This window comes from Micromys minutus (genome assembly GCF_963924665.1).
Source record: "Micromys minutus genome assembly, chromosome: X".
NCBI classification, from domain to species: domain Eukaryota; kingdom Metazoa; phylum Chordata; class Mammalia; order Rodentia; family Muridae; genus Micromys; species Micromys minutus.
Window position 1 is genome coordinate 27333272 of NC_137970.1, and position 27129 is coordinate 27360400.

Below are 27129 nucleotides of genomic sequence, written 5' to 3' on the forward strand. Positions count from 1 at the left end.
TATATTCTAAGTGCCACTCATTTGGTGTTTGGGGAAAGGGTCTTATGTAGTTCTGGCTAGTGTTGAACTCAAGAACCTCCTGCCTCAGCTTCCTTGAGAGCACAAGTGTGTACCATCACATTCAGCTAAGTCTATTTTTTATGTGGATGATTTTCTGTGTTGGGCTTATGTGTTACCAGTCTACCATTGAGCTCCAGTCCCAGTTCTCTAAGCTACTGTGTGAAATAGCTTAAATTATATATATTGGATAGGTAGTCACAGAGCCTGTGTGGAGATCAGAGGACAATCTGTAAGAGTCAGTTCTCTCTATTATGTAGGTGCCAGGAATCAAACTCGGGTTGTCAAGCTTGGTCGCAAATACCTTTATCTGCCAACCCATCTCACCTACCCACTGTCAGCCATTTTTCATCTACAAGTACCCCACCCCAAATTTTTCCTTGCAGTTTGTTTCCTTTTCTTTTTTCCTTTAGGTTCTTTTTATTTTAAGGTTGTGCTTTTGACACAAGCGCTTACATAGCCCAGGTTGGCCTAAATCACTATGCACTACTCCCAGCTTTGGGTTACTTAAATTCAGGAGACTTGAGTCCTCTATTTCCAAAGGTGGGGGTGTGACCCGGTCCAGCTGGACCTGAAAAAATGGAGGCTGTCATTTCGTGGCAATCACAAAATGAGACCAGGTACAATAAGCCCCCAAAAATGCCAACCACACACCTATAAAGCTAGGGAAATAGTAAAGGGGGGTAGAGACGAGGCAGAGCTTTGGCCCTTTAGCCTCTTTTTCCACAAGCACCGGCGGGGGGTGGGGGGCGGGCGGAGCGGGGGAGAGTTGACGCGAAGGGGCGGAGCCTGAGCCGGACGTGACGCATGCGCGGCCAGCTGAAGCGCAGTCTTAGAGGGTGGGCCGACGCCTGGCATCGGAGGTCTCGCTCCGGTTCCGGCCAGTCCCTCTAGAAGAACAGCGGAGTCGGTTATTCTGTGCTGGGTTCTTGGGTGAGGGGACCGCGGCGGCAGCGGTGACCCCCGCGGGCGGGATGTTCCGAGGGTTGAGCAGTTGGTTGGGCTTGAAGCAGCCCGAGGGGGCGGCGGCGGGAGGAGAGCCGCCCAGCGAAGACGAGCTGTCGTCGGGAGCCGCGTCTCTGGAGAAGAGCTCCGAGCAGCCGGTGGAGCCCACCGAGGAGGAGCAGCAGCCGACGGAGGACCCACAGTTCTTCCACCAGGCCAAAGGCCTTGGCAGTGAGTTCTCTCCGGAACTTAAGGGTGGGCTGGGAGGGGACGCGGGGATGTCGATGTATGAGGAGGGGGACGTTCCTCTCTGGCATGGGATGGTTGGCTGAGGAGCTGGGCAACTCCGAAGTTCACCAAGCAGTCACGTCCTTTCCTTGATGTGCCTAAGAACTTGTCGCTTTTCTGCAAAGTTTGTATACTTGGAAAGCCCAGGCGCCTTAAAGCGAGCGCTGTGCTGCTGTCTACGGGATTTTGACAAGGAATTCGGTTTGTTCAACTTGAGAACTTCCATCTGCATCTCCACCTGTCTCCCACCTAGAATTGGTTAAGAAATGCCTTATGTCCCAAGAAAGGACTGAAAGGTATTGTCTGAAATAACTTGGTTAAGTTACTCAAGCCAAAGGCATGCATGTCTTTTGATCTTTTGAAACGGTCTCATTCCAGATGCTTTTGAACTTACCTTACAGTCAAGAATGACCTTTATCCTCCTGCCTCTGCTTCCCAGTTGTTTCATGAACAGTGTTTTTCCCCCTTTCAGCAGGCCCTTTTTTTCTTGAGGGTGGGAACGGAGATGCCAACTGTCTGCTATATTTCAGTCTCAGTGCTAGATCTTTGAATAATAAATGCCTCATTTCATCTATTCACCATCCCCAAGGGGTTGGGAGAACAAACCCAGCATTTTACTGATAGTGAGCAGTACAAGTAGATTTTGAGCCAAAAATCTACCTGATTACAAAGCCCTCTTTTCCAAGTTTATTGTCTAGTTGAACAAACAATAATTCTTGAGACAATAAATACCTGTTGTAGTAACTGATTCTCAAGAGACTTTGACCGGCTTAAATGTGATTGGGGGGAGGTGGGCTCTAAGCAGAAGTAAACATAAGGAGAATTACAACCAAAATGATTACTAAAATTTTTCAGTTTTTAAGGTGTCTTTGAGACAGACTTATATTGACAAAGCTGGCTTCAAACTCATGTGGTCAAGGATGGCCTTGAACCTAACCCTTCCTTCCTCTCTCTACCTCCTGTTGGAATCACTGGGGCTCACCACCACACAGCCACTAAATCATGAAAGTTTTAAGGGCTTATGAAGTAGATTCAGGGTGCCAAAGAGCAGAGATGTACAGAGTTCAGTAAGAAAGGTCCTAATGTTCAAAAAGTTTGACTGTAAGGTAGAGGCAAAGGGAAAATAGCCACAGCATCAAATTTTTAACAATACATCATCTCAGCCCAAGACCCCCCAAAGACTGGACAAGGGAAATAGAACTTAGCGTAATACCGAGAAATCACTAGAAAAGAGAATGACTATTTCCAGCTTAGATAATTGGGAAGGAGTGAATTTGGAATATTTAAGGAATGTGAGAAGTCTTTACTGGAGCAGAGGTTGTAGTATAGTTGGGATAGATTAACGTGGGATAAAAGTTAAGTGTGGTGATACAGGCCTGTAACCCCAGTATTTTGGGGTCTTGGGAAGAGCAGTTCAAGACCACCTGAGACATTGTCTCAAAAAAAAAAAAAAAAAAAAAAAAAGCCCGTCAGGTTGTGGTGGCTCTTGCCTTTAATTTCAGCACTTGGGAAGCAGAGGCTGGATCTCTGGGTTTGACAACAACCTTGTCTACAGAGTTGTTTCCAGGACAGTCAGAACTATACAAAAATAAATAAATAAATAAACATCTCTCCCTCCTTCCTCTCTCTCGTTCTCTCTTTCAAAACACACATACACGGCCACAGCAAGGTCTAGGCCAGCAGTCCTGGCTATTTAAGAAGCTGAGGCAGGAGGCTCACTGGATCTAGACCTGACTGGGCTACAGTGTGATTTGACAACCAAGACCTTACCTGTAAAAAGAAAAAAACTTTTGATCCTCCTGTTTTGCCTCCGAAGTGCTAAGATCATGGGTGGATACCACTATGCCCAGCTAAAATTTTCTTGACTTTTTATTTTCAAGACTAAAAAACTTAGGGCCACATATATGCCAGGCCTCTGAACAGTATGTCCTGCCATCTTTCCTCACAAGTTTCTCCAGGTTTTCTCTATTGGTAGTGGTTTTTGTCTGTTCTTTACCAGATTCTCTTGATGTTTGAAAAAGCTGAGTTTAGATGGAACCCCCTCCCTCAAAAAATCTGTTAGTTTAAAGTTTCAGGATAAATGAAAGTTCTTGCTTCTATAATATATGTGATGTTAAGGAAATGTAAACGTTGTTGAGAGAGGCTAGAAAAATTACTAGAGATGTTTTACATTTCTTCATATTGGCCCTAAAAAATATGCTTTCCTCTAAGATCTATTTGTGGACTTTTCTTAGTTTGGTTGTATGGTTTTGTTGTTGGGCTAAGGTAAAGAGATTTATATTGCGTTGACAAAGGAAGTCTCAAAAAACTCACCAGAGACTTTATTCTCTGGTTTAGTCTCATGAAGAGACTTGAAAGTCTGATGACCTGCTTTTGATTCCCATAACCCACAGAAAGGTGGAAGGAGAGAACTGATACCACAAAAGTTGTCATCTGGCTTCCACATGCTCATGGTACATGTACCTACCCCATACACATCAAGCGATAGGTTTTTTTGTTTGTTTGTTTGTTTTAGAGATAGGGTCTTACAATGTAGCTGTGGCTGTCCTAGAACTCACTATGTAGACCAAGCTGGCCTCAAAATCACAGAGATCTATCTACCTGCCTCTGTCCCCCAAGTGCTGGGATTAAAGATGTGTACCTCCACCACCCAGCTCCAGTTTGCCAGTTTTCAAATGTTTTCCTTAGATTAAAGTACGACAGTGTGTGGACTAAAGAGATGGGTCAGTGGTCAAGAAGACCTGAGATTGGATCCCAGTAAAGATGATTTAACATTCACACAACTATATGGGTAAATATTCATAGGTTCCATGTTGTACCATTATTACAAAAGGGACCTGAGCATGTACAGATTTTGGTATCCAAAAGGGTCTTGAGCAAATCTCCCTGCAGATACCTATGTGAAGATGTTATAATCATTGTACTTGGATGAAGCACAGACTTCTTTTTTTTTTCTTTACAGATTATTTGTATAGCTTTGCAAGTGCTGCGACAAAGAAGATAACTGAGTCTGTTACAGAAACAGCTCAGACAATCAAGAAATCTGTGGAAGAAGGAAAAATAGATGACATCCTTGATAAGGTACATTTAGATAACTTGTAAAAGGAGAAATATATAAACGTTGTAAGTAGCTACTGTGATCATTTCTTTAACTTAAGTAAAATATAATATGCTGACAGAATTTTTTAGAATATCTTTTGATTCTTGGACAGGTTCACACATGCACACAATGTATAGTGACTGTCATTCTTACCTAATAGTAAACTTTCAAAGTAATTTGACTTTTTATGTGTCTTTTTAACAGACTATTATAGGAGATTTTCAAAAAGAACAGAAAAAATTTGTTGAGGAACAGCATACAAAAAAGTCAGGTATGTTAATAGGTTTGTCCTACTTCTCAGCAAAGATTTGTGTGTGTGTGTGTGTGTGTGTGTGTGTGTGTGTGTGTGTGTCTGTCTGTCTGTCTGTCTGTCTGTCTGTCTGTCTGTAGTACTGGGTATCAATCCTAGGTCCTTGCATATGCTAGGCGCACTAGGCAAGCTTCCCTACCAAGTTGTATTAAGCATCTACTTTGTGCTAGACTAAGACTGCACTGAGACTATACTAAGAATATATAAATGTATAATATTTGGGTGGAGCCCAGTGGTGGACCATGTGCATAGTGTATTCAAGGCCCTGGGTTAGATCCTTGGCACCAAAAGTTTTATACATATAGCCAGGTATAATTGTTCACACCTGTTTTCCCAGCATCTGGGACGCTTAAAAAGAAAGATTACTGTGAGTTTGAAGCTAGACTTCCAGCCTGAGCTACATAGTAAATCCAGACCAGCTTAGGGTACAAAATAAAAAAAAAACTTTTAAATTAAAAAATAGACAGATGTTGCAATGCATGACTTTGATCCCAGCACCTGGGAAGTGGAGGAAGGTAGATCTCTGAGAGTTCAAGACCAGCCTGGTCTACATAGTGGGTTCCAGAACAGGCAAGTTTATGTAAAGAGGCCCAGTCTCAAAAAAAAAAAAGAAAGAAAGAAAGAAAGAAAGAAAGAAAGAAAGAAAATCAAACACACACACACACAGAGAAGGACAGGGGAAGAATTCAGTCTTTTAGTGAATATGTTAGAAAAGAGGATCAATCAAAAACCAAAGCCAAGCTAGGCCTAGTGGTGCACACCTGTGTCAAGAGGCTAAGGGCAAAAAGATTGCCAGTAGTTTTGTGACCAGCCCTGGTTAGATTAGCAAGACGTCACCTAAAAACAAAACAAAAAATTAAAAATAAATGAACCAGGATAACATTTCGAATGAATGAACGAACGAACAAACCTAGCGGGGTCATATAACTCCAGCATTTGAGATAAGGCAAAGATAGAAAGATGCATGCACGGGAACTCTGACTCTTTAGAATGGATTGCTCTGGGTTTGCCACATGTTGGGAGTTAGTGGTGTTATAGTCTACTATAAGGAGCAGATGGGTGCTTGACAGGAGTCCTAGCTTCCCTTCTAAATTAATTAGCTAGGTGTATATCATCTTACTATCTTCAGTATTCGGCTTCTAGCTGTTCATTGACAATTTGTTTCCAGTTCATTCATTGCTTGTAATTTGTCTTTTGCTTTGGTTTCACTTCTCAATAGAGTCTATATTCTTTTTTTAACCCCCCCCCCTTATTTTTATTACCTTTATTTACTTTTGGCCTGTGTGTGGCAGAGGACAACTTCCAGGAATGGGAGCTATCCTATACCATATGGGTCCCAAGGATTTAATTCATGGCATCAGGTTGGCAGCAAGTGCTTTAACAACTAACCTATCTCAATAGCCCTTTCTATTTATTTTATTGTTAATTATGTATATGTATAGGGTTTGTCCCTTGGAGCTGGAATTATAGGTGGGTGTGAGCCACCTTACAACGAATACTAGCTAGGAACTGAACTTGGGTCCTCTACAAGAGTAGTATGGCACCTGAGGATGTCAAAAGGTATCAGATTCCCCTGGAACTGGAGTTACAGAAGTTCTGAGCCACTACATATGTGTTGAGAAGCAAACCTGGGTCCTCCCAGAAGAGTAGCAAGTGCTTTCAACAACTGCACCATCATCTTTTACACCTTGTCATGAACTCTAAACCACGAGAACCATCTCTCCAGCTTTCTTTTCTGTTGAGTCATGGTTGTACAATGTAGTTTTTGGATGGCCTGAAACTCATTGTGTAGTCCAGGTTGGCCTTGAACTGACAGATATCTACACAGAGAACTGCCTGCCTCTGCTTCCCAAGTGCTAAGATTAAAGTGGATCGTCGTCATGCCTGGCTTTTTTTTAACAGCATTTCCCTCTGTAACCCAGTCTGTCTAGAACTTAAAGCAAACATTTGCCTCAGCTTCCCAAGGGTCAAAGATTACAGCTATGCACCACTATGCTCAGAGACATATACTACATTAACCTAACACTTAATAATTTTGCTAGTTGGTCCAGTAATGTCCTTTATAATATTTTTACCCAGAATCTAGTTAAGTTCAAAACTAGTTGAGGATATGATACTATATTCTGTCATTTCTCTTAGCCTTCTTTAATCTGGAATGTTCTAATCTTTCTGTGGTGTTTTGAATATGCTTGGCCAGGGAATGGCACTATTAGGAGGTGTGGTCTTGTTGAAGGAAGTATGTTACTATGGAGGTGGGCTTTGAGACCCTCCTTGTCTTAGGGTTTTACTTCTGTGAACACATAACAAGACCAAGGCCACTCGTATAAAAACTTTTAGTTTGGGCAGGCTTACAGGTTGAGAGTTTCAGTCCATTATCAAGGTGGGAACATGACAAAATCCAGGCAGACATAGTGTAGGTTGAGCTTAGTCTACATTTTCATCTGAAGGCTGCTAGCAAAATACTGGCTTCCAGCAGCTAGAGTGAGGGTCTTAAGCTCGTGCCCACAATGACACACCTATTCCAACAAGGCCATACTTCCTAATAGTGCCACTTCCTAGGCCAAGCATATACAAACCATCACACTTCTCATACCTGTCAGGAAACAGTCTGCTTCTGGCTTCCTTTGAATAAAGATATAGGGCTCTCAGCTCCTTCAGTGCTATGCCTGCCTGGTTCCTGCCATGCATCCTGACATGATGATACAGAACTGGACTTCAGAACCTGTAAGCCAGCCCCAATTAAATGTTGTCCTTTATCATGGTTGTCTTGGTCACTGTGTCTCGTCACAGCAATGGAAGCCCTAACTAAGATACTTTTTTTAGACAGGGCCTTGGCAGTTCAGGCTGACCTCATAGTTGCTATGTAGCTGAGGTTGTCCTTGAATTTCTGATCTTCCTGACTCCACCTCCAAGTACCAAAGGTGGACTGCTCTCCCCTTAATATACTTTTGAATAGTTGAGCTTGGTCTATTTCCTCATGATTAGAATCAGATTGTATATTCTTGATATTTTCTCCTTCTCAAAATAACATGTTCAGGAATCCTCAGTGTGTTTTTCCCCTACTGTTTGTGTATGTGTTTACATACACACATGATTGCCACTTTGTACATGTGGACGACAAAGGATTCTTCCACCATGTAAGTCCAGGTATCAAATTCAGGTCTTTGGTCTTGGTAAATACTTTTATTTTCTGAGCCCAGTGATACCAATTTTAATTATTCTGATTGATCAAATTGCTGTCAGATTTTTGTATTGTGCCATTCAAGTAGATTATGGGTCAAATGCGTACATGCATACATAAAGTTTACAAAATGAGTCTGGGTATTACACTAAATAACCATATTTGGGGGCTGGAGAGATGTCTCACTGGTTAAGAGCACTAACTTCTCTTCCAGAGGTCCTGAGTTCAAGTCCCAGTGACCACATGGTGACTCACAACCATCTGTAATGGAATCCAATGTCCTCTTCTGCTGTCTGAAGACAGCTACAGTGTACTCATATAATAAATCTTATTGGTAAATTACAATGTTAAGTGCTCTCATAATAGCCTTATTTTCTGAAATGCAGAATATGGTAAAACTATTATAACCATATAGTGCATGCAGAAGCCAGAAGAGTGTATTGGATCCCCTGGACTGAAATTAATACGAGCTGCCATGTGGGTGCTGGGCACTAGACCTAGGTTCTCTGCAAGAGCAGCAAGTTCTCGTAACCACTGAGCTATTTTTCTAGTCCCTATAACCTTTATTTTTCTCCTGTATAGAAGCGGCTGTGCCTCCATGGGTTGAGAGTCATGATGAAGAGACAATTCAACAGCAGATTTTGGCTTTATCAGCTGTAAGTACCCTTTAAATACCCTGTGTAAGTAACACTTTTTTTCTATCATGGTATATCTCTGTTCATAGGACTTTATCATTAGTTGAATTTTTCTTATATACACTTTTTATATGTTCTTGTTTGGATCTGAGTATCTTGTTTTGGTTTTTGGAGGACTAGGTTTCATTATGTAGTCTAGGCTGGCCTTAAACTTCCACTACATAGCCTAGGCTGGCTACAATTGTTTGAGCTTTCCTAGTACTAAGGTTACAAATATGTACCCCTATGCACAGCTTTTACAGTTTGGTTGGTTGGTTTGGTTTGATACAGGGTCTCAGTACATAGCTCTGGCTATCCTAGAAGTTACTATGTAGACCAGGCTATCCTAGAACTCCCAGATATCTGCCTATCTGGATTTAAAGTGCTGGGTGGAATTAAAGACATGCACCATTATATCTCACTTTTTTTTTACACTTTTTTAAACATTTTTGAAAATTTAGGAACACGTATGTTAATTAACTTTTACTATATTTTTTAGTATTTTCCTGGATTGTTTTGTTTTGGTTTTGCAGTACTAAGAGTCAGGCATGCTAGATAAGTCCTTGAGCACCAAGCTACAGCCCTAGCCTTTGTTATTGTTGACTCAGTGAGTTTCATTAAGATTGCGAACAGGATCATGGATGAGATGTTATTTACAGGACCTTGGCCAACTTAGCAATATCTATACCACTGAAGAAAATGTGTTTAGATCTTCAGGAAAGTGTGGGGTCATTTGGCAACTGCTCATTGATAACTTTCAGTTAGCACATCCTTTTATTTTTTCATTATGTTGAAGTATAGCCTATTATGCCAAATCATAGTTTTAGCCTTAAGAGAGGCTCATATGTGTATTCCTAGTACTCCGGAGACTGATGAAGGAAGATTGGCACTAACTTGAGGTTAGGCTGGGCTGTATGGTGACACTGTTTCAAAAAAGGAAGAGATTCTTATATATGATTTGATAATCTCTGAGATATAGTAGCATCTGAAGTTTTAAGGCAATATTGTAGTAGCTTTTGTGGAATTATTATATTTCATATTTTCTGTTTGCCTACATTTATTGGTAATTGACATTGCTAAAGACAGAACTCAATTTACTGGCCCACAAAACTATCTCAGGACTTGAAGAAATGTAACCAAAGCAGCAAGTAATAATGTTGCAGATGATAAAAGCTAATGCTTTTATTCCTCTTGGACACTGAGGGGACTGAGACTCTGATGATATTCTTACTTCTCTATGTCTTTTTAAGAGAGCAAAAGCCAACTTGATCAAAGCTCAGTGCATGGCACATAACTTCATGAATCCATATTTGCTCTCTGATCAGTAATTTTCACTTTTATTTATTTTTAATCTATTTGGGTATTATATGCCTGCATATATGTCTGTGTACCATATTGTGCCTGGTGTACTTGGAGGCCAAAAGAAGGTGTAGAATCCCCTGGGATAGAAAATGGAAGTTGCAGATGAGCCTCTATGTGGGTGCTGAGAATCAAACCCAGGTCCTTTGGAAGAGCAGCCAGAATTCTTAACTGCTGAGGCAAATATCCAGCACCCCCCCCCCCTGTTTGAGACAAGGTCTTACAACATAGATCTAACTGGCTCAGAACTTAGATAGCCACCGGTGTTAAAGGCATGTTTTGGCCTCTCAAGTGTTAAAGGCATTTTTTTGTTTTAACCTAGTTTTACTTTTTTATTATTACATTTATTTTACCCACACAATACAGCAATATGAAGATCACAGTATAACATGCAAGGACTTAGTTCTCTCCTAACATGGGTCCAAGGAATTTCTGAGCTATCTCATTGGACATTCCTCTTTAACCTATCCTCATCCCTTTTGGACACAAGGTTATTAACCTAGGGCCTGTGGACTGTATAGCTTATGCAGTGCTCCCTTATCACTGAGATTCTTTTCCTAGTAAAAATTTGTGAGTCTTCCTTGGCTTCTACCTCCTCCACAGGAAAGCCTTGGCAATGGTCATTGAAATAATTGTACTCATGGAGCAGAAACTCCACTTCTAGGAATTTCTTCTAAAGATATCATTTTATGGGCCAGCAAGATGGTTCAGTAGGTAAAGAAAATTCTTGACTCACAAGCCTTGGACCCTCAGAAAAGGTGGGAGTGAGAACCAAATCCACAAAGTTGTCCTCTCACTTCTACATACAAACTGTGGTACAGGGGTATGTGCCTCTAGCTCCCCCAACACACACAATAATGATAATAAATAACTTTTAAACTTTAAAGTTTACTTTACAAAGGAATACAAACTCTCCTTTTGTAAAGATAAGGTCTTATTCTGGAATTCACCGAATAGCCCAGGCTGGTCTCAAACTCTAGGCAATCCTCCAGTGTTAGCCTCCCAAGTATCAGTATGACAGATGTATGCCACTATACCCTGATTTCAGAATTCTTTCAACAAGTTAGAAACTATTTAAATGACTCTGAAAACCAGTCTGGTTAATAAGTTATGCTAAGTTGGTGCTCATTTCATTTAGCCATTAGAGCTTGAAAGTTGTTCATGAGCTTAATGAAAAAGGAAATCAGCTTTCATGCTTGTCATCCCAGCAGTCAGGAGAGCAAGAGGCAATAGAGGCAGGAGGAGCAAAAGTTTAAGGTTGTCCTCCAATAGAGAGTTTAAGGCTAGTCTTTGCTATAGGAGACTGTTTTTAAAGCAAAATCTTGGGACTGGAGAGTTGGTCAGTGGCTCAGAACACTGGATTCTCTTTCAGAGGATCTAGATTTTATTCCAACACCCATATGGCTGCTCACAACAATCCATAATTTCCAGTCTCAGGATCTGACACCCTGTTCTGACCTGTTTGTACAGACATAGATGTTGGCAAAATACCCACCCATACATATAAAAACTTACAAAAAGAAAGAAAATATTTTTAAAAGTGAATTGCCTATGTATCAAACAAGATATTTTTAGTGAGTGGTAGCTATCACAATGTATGGACTATCTGCCTTCCTATGTATGGCAGATCTTACCTGCTGGATTCTCTAAAGGCATAGAACTGAGAGTAAATATGCATATTAAAAGTAGATATATTAGACTGGCTTTCAGGATGTAATTCAGATAGTCCAACAACTGTCTCACAACATAAAGCTGAAAATCTGATAGTTGTCTACTCTGCAAGGCTGGATGTCTCTGCAGTCCCTTTCTGGTGCTCTAGTCCCAGAAGATTCCTGGATAGCTGCTGGTCTCAGTCTGCATTGGAATCCTAAAGAAATTGTATTTAATACCAGATACAGCAACAGAATAGATAAATTTGCCATAGAGAGTAAGGACAGTCAGTCCAAAAGCAAGGTTTCCCTTGTGTCCTTATATGTAGTCTGCCAGTTTTAGGATGGGTCTTTCTGTTTCATATAATCTGATTTTATTAAGTATTGCTCACAGGAGTGTCTATCAGCTTGGGTTTTAGTTGATTCCAGATGGAGTCATGTTGACAACCAAGATTAGTCATCACTAGCAGAGACACTAGATATATTGAGATGGGACCCAGAAGACTGTTGCATAGAACCATAAGTTGTCTATAACTAGTAGGGTGCTGTGTTGTGTTGTTTTACTCTGTTGAGGCCTTAGACTCATTCTATTGCAGAGGCTGCTGGCCATAAATTTCTAATCTTCCTGCTTCTACCTTCCAAGTGCAGGGATTACAGACATCAGTACTATACCCAGCTCTTGATCCTGGGATTCTCGATTCAAAAAACTTTCTTGAATGTTTTTTTGGGGGGTTCATGGTGGTGGTGATGGTTTTCTTTTTTGTTGCTTGGTTTTTGGTTTTTAATTTTTATTTTATGTGTACGGGTGTTTTGCCTGCATGTATGTCCATGCACCACTTGGATGCAGTGCCTGAGGAAACTGGAAGAAGGCGTTGGATCGCCTAGAACTGGAGTTAGACATTGTGAATTGCTATGTGGGTGATTTAATGGAACCTGGGACCTCTAGAAGAGCAGTGAGTGCTCTTTAACCACAGAACCATCACTTCAGTCTCCCTTTCACTCCAAAGACCCTAGGGATTAAACTCAGGTCATCAAGCATGGTGACAAACACCTTTACCCACTGAGTGATCTCACCAGCCCAGTTTCTTGTCTTTTTGAGACTCTCTCATGTAGCCCAGGCTGACTTCCAAACCTCTGTACAGATGATACTGACTTTAAAGTCCTAATCCCCTGGCCTCTACCTCCCAAGTAATGGATTTACAGGCCTGTTCTATTGTGCTTTGGCCTTGAGTTAGAATGTTTCTAAACCTAAAAGTGTCTGATAAAAGTAAATACATGTTTATATGATTTTCAACTGAGTAAACTGTTTGGCTTCCTGGGAGCCTCTGTCCAGGTGAGTGTTAGAAAAAAACATGAAAGGATGGATTGTTCTCCTGTCTCATTTAAGTGGGCCAGTCAGTGACAGCTCAGTGGACTTTGTGACTGAAGGCTCTGTTAAAATTCAGTGTATCGATCCATGATACATTGTGACTCATTGATTGCATTTTGTGACACCCCTACCTTTGCTGGGTTTTGCCTCCGTTTCTCATCGCAGGACAAGAGGAACTTCCTTCGTGACCCACCAGTGGGTGTGCAGTTTAACTTTGACTTTGATCAGATGTACCCTGTTGCCCTGGTCATGCTCCAAGAGGATGAGCTACTAAGCAAGATGAGATTCGCCCTCGTTCCTAAACTGTAAGCACCATGTTCTCCAGTCAAAGAGACACTGCTCACTCCTGCAGCAATTTCACTTCTTAAGGGCTCTAGCTATATGCATGTTAGAGAAGAGTCACTGAATGAAGGCCAAAACCCCCCCTCCACTATCTGTTCATCCAAAGAGGCCCTGCAAGCTCTTAAGAGGCCCTGTGAGCTTGGCTGCATGCCCAGAATGAAACGATAGGGCAGGCTTGGCAAGAAAGTCAGGATGAGAAGGAGATGTGCTCTTTTACCCAGTTAAACAGTAGAACGTTTCCTTCAGAAACAGCAAATAGACAGATAAAACCAGGTCTGTAAAAAGGTTTGCCTTTTCCTCGAACTCCCATGTTCATTCTCTACAACAGCTGTGGGTTTTTTTTTTTTCCTCTAAACAAAGAAAGGCCCATCCCTATTCCTAAAATCCCTTTAAGCTCCAGAGCAAATATTATGTGGTGCTATGTCATTGGTCTGCCAGCAGAAGGCAGTCTTCCCTGCTATAACATCCTTGGAGTTTTGTTTCCCTCTGACTCTCCTGTGGGGTTTTTGTTGTGTTTGCACTACTGGAAATTGAATTTAGGACCTGGCTCACACCAAGCAATTGTCTTAACACTGAAATACAACCCGACCTCTTTTCGACTTTTAACACAGGGTCTTACTAGATTGCCTAGCTAGGCCCGTGTATTTTCAGTCCTGCTCAGGTTCTACATGACTGGGTTTACAGGTCTGAGCCATTAGGCTTACTTAGGAGGAAGAGGAAGAAGAGAAAGAAGATGATGATTGTCATTGCTATTATTTTGTTCATATTTTTGAAGCCAGCTTTCAAAACGGGGCTTGGCTCAAGACTATAATCCTAGTACTTGGGAGACAGAGGCAGGAGGGTTGTAGCCTTGGTCATAAGTGAGAGACCCTGTTTCTAAACTAAGCAAAGCCAGGGAATGGTGACTCACATTTGTCATCCCAGTATTTAGGAAGTTGAGACAGGAAAATCATTATGAGTTTGAGGACAGCTGGGCTATACAGTGAGACCCTATCTAGAAAAAAAATCAAAAACAAATAAATCTGGTATTCTTTATTTTGTCAGTGTTTCCCTTCTAAAATGTTCTTAATCCTTGTTTCATGGGTGCAAGATCTTAACCATTCCCCAAGGGTACAGTTTATAGTTCTCTCAAGTATCTTCTTTCTGTAAACTTTTCTCAGAAACTGGTTGGAGCTCTGCCTTCTGGGTTGTGGGCTCCCCTCCCTTGCCTTCTGCATTGTAATGAGGGTACTTGACCTCCTTATGGTGAGATGGCCTTTTACAGCTGGAGAGGCTTAACCATCTGTATGTAAGTAGCCTCCCCACTACCCTTGCCAGATGCAGGCAACACCGCAAGGGCCTGGCCTATCCCCAGTTCATGTGCAGGCTGTGCCCCACAGCTTCAGTGTGATATCATAGCTCCAGCCTCAACTGTACCAGGTGAACCTGAGTCCTACATAGGAAAATGTTAGGCTCGATCTCATAGGAAGGGCAGGAGGTAGGAGAGAAGAGAGCCATCTCCCCACTCCTCATGAGCACTTGTGGCCTCTGTTCCAGGGCCTGTCCAAACTCCTGCCCAGTAAGCAGGCCCGCTTCTTGTAGGCTACTCATTCTGTGGTAGCACAACTCCATACAGTACATTTTTGTTTGCCTGTTGACTTTTCAACTTCCACTGTCCTTCCGTCTCCTATTCCCATCTCTGTGGGATTTATCTGTGCATTTCCTCTTCTGTGATTTCTGGGGAGTTTTCAGAGGGATTATACGTTAGCTAATGTTCATTATGCAATGTTTAGATGATCACATAGGAATTTTGACAAGTATTTCCTCCTTGGGACCCCATAGCAGCTCAGGTTTATTGTCTTTATGAGAATACTTCTTTGGCAAAGCTTTATTCTAGCCCCAGGAAACCGGTTATATAGAACCTTTCATTGTGTTTTCTTCTATAGTCAAACTCTTCTCTCCATAACTATCAGGTGTGTTATCTGGTGGTAAATTCATTTTTATTATTGTTTGGTGAATTTTTGTTTGAGAGAGGCTTTCATGTAACCCAGATTGGCCTCAAACATTGTATGTAGTAGAAGATGACTATGAAGTTCTGATCCTCTTACCTTTACCTCCGAAGAGCTTGGTTTACAGTCACATAACCACTAGAGACAAGAGTCTTAATAAGTTGCCCTGGCTTGCCTGAAACTCACTATGTTATTGACCACTCTAATAGCCCTAATCTTTTAGGGATCTTCCAGCTTCTGCCTCCCATGTGCTAGCTGCTGAGATTAGAGACATGAGTCATGACAACAAGCCTTTAGACTGTGGCTGACATAGCTATTTATAATTAAGGATATAAAGAAATGTGCTATCTACTCATTTACTGTGTATGCTCACAAATCCCTAAAAATTGACTTTTTTATATATTGTTTCAAACGGTCCAGGGGTGAATAAAACATATTCTACCCTCACAGATAGTCACAAGAATAATTTCTAACTGGGCATGGTAGCACACCCTTATTCAGGAGGCTGAGGATAGAGTGTGAGGCCAGACTGTTGGGGTGGAGGGAGAGTGTGTGAGTGTGTGTGCACGCATGCACATTGTGGAAACCCTATATAAAAAACTCTAGCTTGAAAGACAGGAGAGATGACTATAGTGGTTAAGAGCACTGGCTGCTCTTCCAGGGGGCCCAGGTTTGATTCCCAGTGTCTTTTATGGTGACCCATATTAGATCCTAGGAATCTAATGCTCTCTTCTGGACTCTGTGGGCACAGGCATACATACATGTAGGCAAATACCCATACACAAAATTCTTTAAAAAATCTACCTTGAGCTGGTGAGATGACTCAGTGGGTAAAGGGACTTGCTGCCAAGATCAAGGACCTGAGTTAAGCCCTTGGGGTGACATGGTGGAAGAAAGCTATGACACTCGGGAAAACTAAAATCGGACCTGTTTACCTTATAAGTCCCGGGTCTTAAGCCATAATGTCAGAGCCGGGTAAAAGTGAAGTTGCAGCTGAGTGTATAGGAGCCTGAGACAAGAAGATGCTATGAGTTTGAGGCCAGTTGGGACCTCAGTAATTTCCAGACAAAGCTTGTGTTACAGGCTAAATGAAACTCATCATAAAGGGGGAAAATATTGAAGTTGTGAAGAAGTGGGCTGCCTATATATCTTCAAGGCTACTTTTAATTCTGAGCTCTGTGAAATCATCCCACATGAACTAACCTTGGGTTGTACTAATGTCTCTGTAGTGACTCATGGGCTCTGTTTGCTCTTTTGATTAAAGCATTTGGGCTGTTTTCTTTGCCAGATTTCCTCCCTCTTCATGTAAGAGAGGCAGGCATGTTGCAGAACATTTGTGCATCACCCTCTGGGAAAGAATCGCTACAGATGACATTGTAAAAGTTCTAAAAGGTCCTCTGATAAACCTATTGGGCACAGCTATAGCTCCCAAACTGCTTTTTCTGCTTTTGTGCTAGATCCTAATGCTGAGACATTAGGAGCCTGTGGATACCCTGTGAGAAGCACTCAGCCTTTGGCTGGAAAAGACAGGTGGTTTCTCTCCTGCTATCAGAGGGTCTCAGAGTGTGTCTGTGATGCAGCTGCAGCGCACTGGCTGGGTTCAGGCTACTGCAGAGAAGTGCTAGCATACTCATGTGCATTTTGAAATATAGGTCCAGTTCTCCATTTTCGTTTTTTTTCTTTGGTTTTATTGGATATTCTCTGTATTTACATTTCAAATGTTATGCCCTCTCTCCTCCCCCTCAACTTGATTCCATGAAGGTGCTCCCTCTCCCAATCACCTTCTCCACCTCAGTGCCTTGGCTGATGATAATGTTGTTTTTCCCATAGAGAAAGGACTGAAATAGCTGAAAGATTTGCACCCTCATGGGAAAAACAGTTCTCCATTTTCTAAATGAAGTGACTATTTTTCTTCAGAAAGAGTATCCCAGATGATCGGCGTGACACCTAGAGAAGAAAAGTCTAGAAGTCCCATATTTGTTTATAATGGCCTGTTTTTGAGGGTGTCTCTTGCTTTCTTTTCGTGCCTTTGAGGTTTTGTGGTTGTGTTTTCTGTGGTTGATTGGCAGTAGGTCTCACTCAGCATTGTTCTGAAATGGTATATATAATGGAGGATAACCTTGAAATTGTGAATTTTTTTCCCCGCCTCTACCCTGAAGTTCTGGGATTATAGATTTAGGCCACCGTACCCAGTTTATATGGTGCGAGGGTTAGAACCCAGAGCTTTGTATATGCCAGGGTAAGCAAGTGTTCTACAAGCTTTGCTCCATCTCCAGATGTGCACCCTTTCTGATTTGGTTTACGTTTATCTTCTAAACTAGAGATTATAATTTGAGAAAACAGTCATCAATTTTTATTAGTATTTTGAAATAACGAAAAAAGATTTGAAGTGCAATACAAAGACTATTTGTAACTCACATTTATTGTGTTTGCATGTACACTGTGTGTATATGCATACAAGTAAAGTTAGTTCTCTCTTTCCACCTTTACATGGGTCCTGGGATCAAACTCAAGTCATTAGGGGTTTTTTTTTAAGTCACTAGGTTTTTATGACAAGTATCTTTACTTGAAGAGGGAGTTCAGAAGAGTCAGATCCTCAGGACCTAAAATTACAGAACTACCCAGTGTGGGTGATAAGAAATGAACTCAGGTCCCCCTGAAGTAGCAACAAGTGGTCTTAACCACTGACCCATCTGTCTAGCCTCCTAATGTTGTTTTTATTGTTGCTGTTATACTTTTAGTTTTGAGACAGTCTCCTGTGTAATTCAGGCTGAACTTGAACTTTAGGACCCTTCTACCTTAGCCTCCCAGGGAACACTTTTTGCTTTCATTTGATTTCTCAAGTAAAACATTTGTTTTCACCTGATATCTCATGACCTAAGATTCTTTTTTGTGAGGAAGCATACTGAAGATGGACCCAAAGCCTTGCACGTGGTAAGCAACTGTTCCATCACCGAGCCCTCAAGTTCAACACTGAATACTTTATTTCCTATGGACATTCATTCTTTCCCACAACCTCAGTGTGCCCATCAAATTAGGCCATGTGTGACCATCAGATCCTACACATATTATTACAATCTGGTTCCCATGCCCTATTTTAATGTTTTATTTTTTCTAGTAATGTTTTTAGCAAAAGAATCCAATTAACTTCACAAAGAATCCAGTTAATGTCACAGATTGCATTTAGTTCTTCTGTCTCATCAATCTGCTTCCATTATTTGCACCTTGTGTGGGGCACACTGCCATCTGTCCCTGAACAGTTCACACTTTGTTCACTTGAAGGAGGTGTCTGGCAGGCTTAACTATAAAAGTTAGGAAGTTTTCCTCTTTGGAATGGAAGTAATTAGTGTCAGGCTTGGTGGCAAGGACTAAATAGCAAACTCAAGGCTAGCCTGTGCTATATTTTGAGTTTCAAATGACTATAATAATAATAATTAGAGATGGGCATGGTTTTGCACATTTGATCCCAGTGGTGGGGAGGAAGATTGCTGTGGGTTACATAGTGTGTTCAAAGACAGCTTTGGATACACATCAAAACTTTTAATAAACAAGCAAAGGTTGGAACGATTGCTTAGAGGTTATGATAAGTTTAAAAAGCTGGGGTTAGTGGTAAATACATTTAATTCTAGCACTTAAGAGACTGAAACAGGAGAAGAGTTCATAGCCAGCCTGGGCTGATAATAGATAAAGAATTCAAGGTGAGCAATAGAGTAAGACCATATCTCAAAGGGAGTTGGAGGGAGAGAAAAGAAAAGAAAAAGAAAGAAGACAAAATTAGTATTTTGTAAATAAAGACCTTGATGGCTTGTGTGTGTGTGTGTGTGTGTGTGTGTGTGTGTGTGTGTGTGTGTGTGTTTGTGTGTGTGTGTGTGTGTGTTTTGAAAAATGTCTCATGTATCCTGCCTGGAACTGGCTGTGTGTATTCAAGGATAACCTTTTACTTCTGATACTCTCTAATGCTGTGTTTTTACAACCATGTGCCCCACCATGCCTAGGGATCAAACCCAGGTAGGACTTTGTACATATTAGGCAAGTGCTCTACCAATTGAGCTCTATCTCAGCATTAAAGACTTAATAAAAACATAATAACTGGGGAGTCAGAGGGACAACTTGCATGAGACAGTTCTCCTTCCACTGTATGGGACTCAGGGATCAAACTCATTAGTCTTATCAGCAAGTATGTTTATCCACTGAACCATCTCATTGACCCCTTAAGGGACTTTGAAATTTATTCTGCTAATCACATTTCCATATATTCTTATATTTTTATCCATATAGTCTTATGCATTTGATGCAGTGGGTTATTATTCTGATGCTCAAATCATAACTTTGACAAGTGGAGGTTCAGTAAAAGACATCTTTAACCTTTGGTGGTTGCTCTGTTTGGGACAGAGTCATACTATTTATCCCTAGCTCGCCCCAAACTTACTATTTAGATTAGGCTAACCTCAAATTTAGAAATCTACCTACCTCTGCTTCCTGGGATTAAAGGCATGTGCCACCATTCCAAGCTCCAAGCTCATCTTATTTTTACCTTTCTCTAATCCTATGATCCACCATTTATGCAGAAAGTGCTGGTACCTCTTAGTGGAAAATAAGATTTACTCTTTCTTGTTAGCATATATTAGTTAAACATGGTTTCAGAAAATGACATGTAGAAAGCAAGAACTGAGCAGCATTAGGGTGTCACTAATTACCTACAGAAGATGCAACTAGGGAGTGTGCACATGCTTAGCTAGTTATGTCTCTGGAATGAAAACCGTCCGCAGGGATACCTTTTCCAGTAAGGAGCACTCTCATGATCTTCCACCATGTTTGTAACTCCCTGCTCTGGCAGTGATAAAGCCTAGTTCTTTAATGTTTTTATTTTTCAATCCCCTTCATGTAAATTCTCGTTTCTCACTCCTCTCCCTCCCCCACTTAGACACCACTCTCTTTCTGCTTTGTTCTTATTGTCCTTCTAGGCCACCTATTGTGTGTACTCATACCCCCACTTAAGCACCAATGCCTCATGCCAGGCAAGTCCAATATGCAACCACATTTGAAAACCTCTGTGTGTTCTCAGGTTGAATAGATAAAATGTCAGTCTTTATCAACCATCTCCCAGATGGTCATGGGTATAATTTGGCAGTAGAGTGCATGCCTAGTTTGTACAAAGTCTTGGGTTCTTTCCCCAGATTTGCTCCATACCCAAAGCCTTTATAACCATCGCTCAATCTGTTTTTACTAGCTGCTAGTTGTTTTAGCATACTGCCAGCTGATGTATTTTTTGAGGAATAATATGAGCCAGATATGGTGGTAAACACCAGTAATCCCGGAGGCAGGAGGATCAGTTCTTCAAGGCCAACCTTAGCTACATACTGATTTTGAGACCAGTCTGTGGTAAATGGGACTCAGTCTTTAAAAACAAGCAAGAGCTAGGGAGATGGCTCATCAATGAAAACACTTTCCTGCAAGCACGAAGACTAGAGTTCAAATGTTTAGAACCCATGTATTCCATGTGGGCGTGATAAGATAGTATAAAGAGAATCCTGGAGCTAGCTGAGAAGCCCGACTAGCCATATCTAGACTGGTTGTGCCAATGAGCTCGGGGTTTGATTGTGAGATCCCACCTCAATACATAATAAAGTGAGCATTGTTCCCAGTATTCTCAACACTGAGTCTCCATATACATATGTGCTTACACATTTAGTCATGTATACACAACAAACACATGAAAAGTAGAGAACAAAAGACAACACCCACAATAGTTTCTTCCCACTGCCTAAAAGCATATACTCCTTCAGAAAACAGCAAAGGACTCATCGTGTCCTGGTTCTGCTTCCAGTCCCTGTGTGTAGTCATACTGCCACACAGAGTGCTTTACTTTCTTCTGCCAAGGATCATTCATATATATGTATGCATTTCTTAAGAAGTAGGAGAGGCCACCAAGGTATCTCAGCAGATAAAGACACCTGCTTATCACATGAGTTCATGCCACACCTGGCAAAAGAAAAAAGCACACTCTTGAAAGTTGTGCTATGGACTTTGCATGCACGCATGTTACGTATACAGTAAATACATGTAAATAAATTTTAAAAGGGGTCTGGAAAGATGGCTCAGCAGTCAAGCACCAGCTACTCATCCAGGTTCAATTCCTAGCATCCACATGGTGGCTCACAGCAGTTTGCAATTCCACTACCAGGAGATCCAATGCCCCATTTTGGCTTCCATGGGCCTTGTACACATGTGATGCAAAGTATGCATGCAGGCACAACATCCATACACATAGCCTAAAATAAGAAATAAAAATAACAAGAAGTTTGAAATTTTATAAGCATTGTATAACTCACCTTTTGCTGCTGTGGAAAATATAGTTTGGTTTATTCTGTTATTTAACTTTCAAATGTAAAGTAAATGATCATTTCCTTTGGCCCTTACAAGGTCTGGTAAACATGCAAGGGGTGCAGCTTTAGCTTGGTAGTAAAATGTTGGCTTGCTTGGTATGCATGTGAAACCCTAAGTACCACCCCTGAAGCCAGATCTATTCTAGTCTCTGCTGTGCTAACATGTGTACTCATTTGTCACTGTCTGTCAAAGTGTGAAGGAGGAAGTATTCTGGAGAAACTACTTCTACCGAATCTCTCTGATTAAGCAGTCAGCCCAGCTCACTGCACTGGCCGCCCAGCAGCAAGCTTCTGGAAAGGAAGAAAAAAGCAGCAGCAGAGATGATGTTTTGCCTCTGACAGGTATATTCTGGGGAGAAGAGATCATTCTGGAAGAAAAGAATTGATGTAAAAATGTTCCTGACTTAGAGATGCTAATGAGCTTGTCATCTTCTATGTATCAAAAATGTTGACATTTGTACAGAAAATTATTTTCTTTGTAAAGGAATTTTTTTTATTTTGGTGTCCTTTCTCACCCAGCTTACATGTGTCTTTTCCAAATATTCTTTTCCTTGCTATCTCATTGTTCGTTCTTGGGATTTTTTGTTGTTGTTTGTTTTTTGTTGTTGTTGTTGGTTTTAGTAGTAATAGTAGTCTCCTCATACTCTTGGATGGCAATAATCTTTTCTATGTCACTTTTCTTGTCCTTTGGACTGTTTAGTTTTGGGGTCCATGCAGTCCAGACTGGCTTTGAGCGCCTGATCCTCCTGCCTTCACATGTCAAGTGTTAGGGTTTCAGCCATGCACTACCATGGCCAGGTGTTTCTCAGACTTCTATTCATCGTGATTTCCTTAGGACTCGTGCCTGTAGAGTCCAGTAGTTCTTATTCCAGTCCAATTATATGTACCCAGCTCAGAGCTAAGCTATTAACACCTGACACTTTCCTGCTGCTAGAGAACAAGATAGATAGGTGGATGGATGGATGGATGGATGGATGGATGGATGGATGGATGTGTGTGATGATATTTATTTAATGATACTAACTAACAAGGGGTTGGAGCACTTCCAGAAGAGCCAAATTCAATTCCCAGCACCCACACAAATGGAATCTGACACCCTCTTCTGATGTCCATAGGTACTGGGCATGTTTGCACACACCACCAATCACAGCACCCTGGAGGCAGAGGTAGTCAGATCTGTGTGAGTTAGAAGTCATCTTGGTCTACATAGAGAATCCCAGGCCAGCCTGGGATATACAGTAAGGCCCAGTCTCAAAAAACCAAACAAGCAAAAAAATTAAAATAAGTATTAAAATATATATTGTATATTTATTTTGTGGCACTGAGACTAGGTCTTTACAAATACTAGACAAGAACTCTACTTAGCTAAATCTCCAGCCCATCATATTTTTTTTCATTTTTTCATGAAAGCCTGCTATGTGTATAGATATGTTCTAATTACAACTAGAACCATCTGACAAGTGGAGCAATTTAGTTTGTGAATTTTAAGGTAAAAAGATACTGGTTGTACAGACTACCTAGGAGGAGCTCTGAAACCATACTTAAGGTCAAGATGCATATAGGTATCGTGAATGCCAGAGAACTTCCATTCCTTATCATATCCTTAAATTATGGTTGGGTTTTTTTTTTAATTTTAAAGCCATCCTCCTAGCTCTGCCCCTGAAATGCTAAGATTACAGGCGTGGGCTACTACTATTCCTTGCTTTCTCAAATTAATGATGTTGGGAAATGCTGGGCTTGGAGTATAGCTCAGTAATAGAGCACTTACCTCTAGCATATGTGCAGATAATAATATATTCAGTTCTAAGCACTGCCAAAACAGAAAAGAAAGGCTTTTTTCCAAAGACTGCCTGTTTAACAAAATGGACTTAAAGTATTCAGGAAAGACTTAACACATTGATAATATGACAAGGAACAGTTAATAGTGAATGTTGCTCTTACAGAGAACCCAAGTTCAGTCCCTGAAACCAACATTAGGCATCTCACAGCTGCTTATAACTCCAGCACCAGGGGATACCCTTTGTCCTCTCAGGATACCACATAAAGGGACACATACACACAAAAATCATATGGCTCTTTCTGAGTTCCAGGATAGTCAAGGTATATAATCAGATCCTGTTCAGACAAAATAAATTTTAAAAAGACTTTCACCAAAGTAGGAGGTTGATATGGTTGTGCCTGGCTGTGCTTGTTATATCATCAGGAGAGCTAAAAATATACCATAAAAGCTCACTTCTGAAAATGATTAAATATATCTATGGATATTTTAGCTGTTCTCATAATATGTATTTAGAAGTAAGTCAAGCAATTATTGTCTCTTTTATTCTCACTTCATAGAGGCAGTACGGCCCAAAACACCACCTGTCGTAATCAAATCTCAGCTTAAAAATCAAGAGGTAATACAGTTTTACATTATACCTAGTAGATTATGTCTGAGAATGAAGTTACTGGGTTAACTATCTCTGATACCATTTAAAACTGCTTAAGGGTGTCTGTCGGTCTTATGTGTGCAAGATAAGGAATCCAGTACTTGATTGAATAATAGCTGAGAGCTTAGGTGATTTCTTGGCATAATTCTAGATGTGCTCATCAGAAATCTGAGAGAACTGTTTGAGTGATCTAAACAGTGAGGGAGAATAATAGCCTCAGGTGGTAACTCACTCTGTTACCAAGCAACTGCCAGTTAGAAGGTTGAAGAGCAGTGAGCATTGTCTTACAGCTAGCAGAGAAGAACAAAAATGAGAATGTATTCAACTGTGAGACAACTATTAACCATAATTCTAGTACATAGGTGTCACTTTAGAAGCCATTCCAAGAGCTATTTGATTGCATTTCAGGATGAAGAGGAAATCTCAACTAGCCCGGGAGTTTCTGAGTTTGTCAGTGATGCTTTTGATGCCTGCAACTTAAATCAGGAGGATTTAAGAAAAGAAATGGAACAACTTGTACTTGATAAGAAGCAAGAGGAAGCAAGTGCACTAGAAGGTAACACACATAACACAGAGGTTGACTTTGTTCTTGTTCCTTCAATCCAAAGTTGGTTGAACAAAAGAAATCTCATTTTAAAACCAGTGGAGCTAGAGTCAAAAAGATCAGAAGCTTGAGGCCAGTCTTGGCCACATAAGACCCTGTCTCAGAAAAATAATAAAGCCAGTCAACAAACTATATGTGGTAGTGTACACTCCTCTAATCCCAGGGCAAGGCAGAAAAACTGAAATGAATTTGAAGCCATCCTGAGTTACATAGTAAGTTCCAGACCAGCCAGAGCTGCATAGCAATATACTGTCTTCAAAACAAAAGTCTAAAAATTTTAGCTTTACTTTTTAAACAGTGGTGAGGATTGAAGCCATGATTTTGCAGGTTTAGTACACCTTACTCACATCCATAGCCCTGGTTTTATATTGTTTGATTGTTGTGTAGTCCAGATTTGTTTCAGTCTCATTGTGTCTTCTGCTGGCCTTGACCTCCTGTATCTCTACCTCCTGCATGCTGAGGTTACAGGTATCCTACCGTGCTGCCTAGCCTTCCTGTTTAAATAGCACTTTTCTTGTTCGAACACTCTGCAGTTTCTACCTTATCTTCCAGCATGTACTGGGTTTAAGGTGCTAGCTTCTATACCAGACATGTGATAAAGCTGGGTGTGGTGGCTGCAACTGTAGTAGAAGAACATGGTGGTAGAAGCAGAAGGGTCAGAAGGTCAGTAGTGAGTTGGAGGCCAGCCTGGAGTATGTTGACACCCTGTCTAAGCAGATAACTGTGCTCACTGCCAAGCCTGATTACCTGGGTGGGATTCTGAGGAACCCACATGGTGGGAAGAAAAGACCACATCCTGGAAATGATCCTCTGACCTTGACTGAGGCCCTGGGATTCATGTCTGATACTTCAAAAACAGCTAAGGCCTTTTGTAAAGTACTACAAACTCAGTGAATTGTAGTTCAATGAGCACCTTTGGTTTTGTCTCTCCCTTTGTTTCCTATAGAAGATTCTACTGACTGGGAAAAGGAGCTACAACAGGAGCTTCAGGAATATGAAGTGGTAGCAGAGTCTGAGAAGCGAGATGAAAACTGGGATAAAGAAATTGAAAAGATGCTTCAGGAGAATTAATTGTCTCCCAAAACCAGTTCTTAATGTTGTACCGACATTAAATTCTGATGATTGCTGAGTCAGAAGGCACAAAAGTGTGTAGCTGTATGCAATATGAAATTATCCTTTTTCTAGCTAAAACTTGCCTCTTAAATGAACAGCTATTATAATAATCAAAACAACAGGATATTGTATGTAACATTTCATATAAATAAAATTAGCATTCTTATAGGCAGCAGAGCTATCTATGCCACAGAAACACAGGTAAAATACTAGAGTTTTGTTTCTATAAGGTTGGCAACATAATTTATTCTTTAGTTATGGTTTTCTCTATATGCCTTTTTGTTGATACATGATTAAAGTACTTAATAACTTACTATCAGAATGACCAAATTATACCAAAGAACTCAAAAGGAAAGCACTTTCAAAATATTTTCTTGCCAGATATTTTCTAAAATTCTATCTGAAAGACAAAAGCTGAGATACTTATGGTCACTTGAATGACATAAATATCACCCAGTTTGACATTCCAAAACACTTTCTGCAGGGCTGGGGATGTGGTAGACACTTACTGTTCCGTCTCCACTATCTCAGCTAAAAATGCAAGCTAGATTTATTTTTTAAAAGTTTTACTTCTCCCTAGAGCCTTCTCATTTTGCTTTGTTAAGTATACCACAAATTCAACATTAGGCTTTTTGTAGGAACTGAGGCCTTCAGTCCTTTTTGTATTAATAATTGTCAAGAAGTCTGTTTACCTTAAGGTTTGTTCTCCTGGTAATAGTCACTATGTATAAATGTCTTAATTAAATAATTAGCCTTTATAGAATGATCTTCCTTAATCTAGAACTTACTAATTAATACTTCTTGTATTCTGCTTTGCCATCAGGCATCTGTTCATAGAATGTGATCATTTTAAAAGAGCAAGGTGATTTAATGTTAGAAAACTACTATTCACCTTTCATATTTTCACAGCACCTTTATTTCATAAGGGGAAATAAAATCAAAACATTTCTTTATAAGAAAATTGTACATATTTATATTCTTGTACTCATAAAAACTAGTCTCTGGGTCTTCTGGCATAGGTGGTCAGTGAAAGAACTGGTTGTGGATATAAATGTCACTTTCATGTCCGTTGTTTGAGATATGCACTGGTAAATTGAGCCAGACTGCCTCCCTTCATGTCATTTCATTTTGGCAATGAACATGAGTATTCTTTGAGGCCATTAACCCAATAGAAAGAATTCCCACTTACATCAAAACCACCCACCCTACTAAAGTAAAAAGCGCTCATTTGGGTTTGATTTCGAGACAGGGTCTCCTGTGGTCCTGTCTAGCCTCATGGCCTCAAACTTAGTCCTCCTGCCTCTGCTTCTGCCTTGAGTGATATTTTGTTAATTT

The 27129-nt window shown here is 40.7% G+C and overlaps 1 protein-coding gene across 1 annotated transcript; it reads left to right on the top strand.

The window, feature by feature from the left end:
• Positions 1 to 904: 904 nt before the first annotated feature.
• Positions 905 to 26717, top strand: SYAP1 (synapse associated protein 1). The gene is made up of 9 exons (XM_080910359.1): positions 905 to 1233; positions 4253 to 4371; positions 4595 to 4661; positions 8464 to 8537; positions 13098 to 13237; positions 21842 to 21990; positions 23986 to 24044; positions 24486 to 24633; positions 25628 to 26717. Exons 1-9 carry the CDS (start codon positions 1032 to 1034, stop codon positions 25750 to 25752), a joined length of 1083 nt encoding a protein of 360 aa, XP_080766485.1. The 5' UTR covers positions 905 to 1031; the 3' UTR covers positions 25753 to 26717.
• The last annotated feature ends 412 nt before the right edge of the window (positions 26718 to 27129 follow it).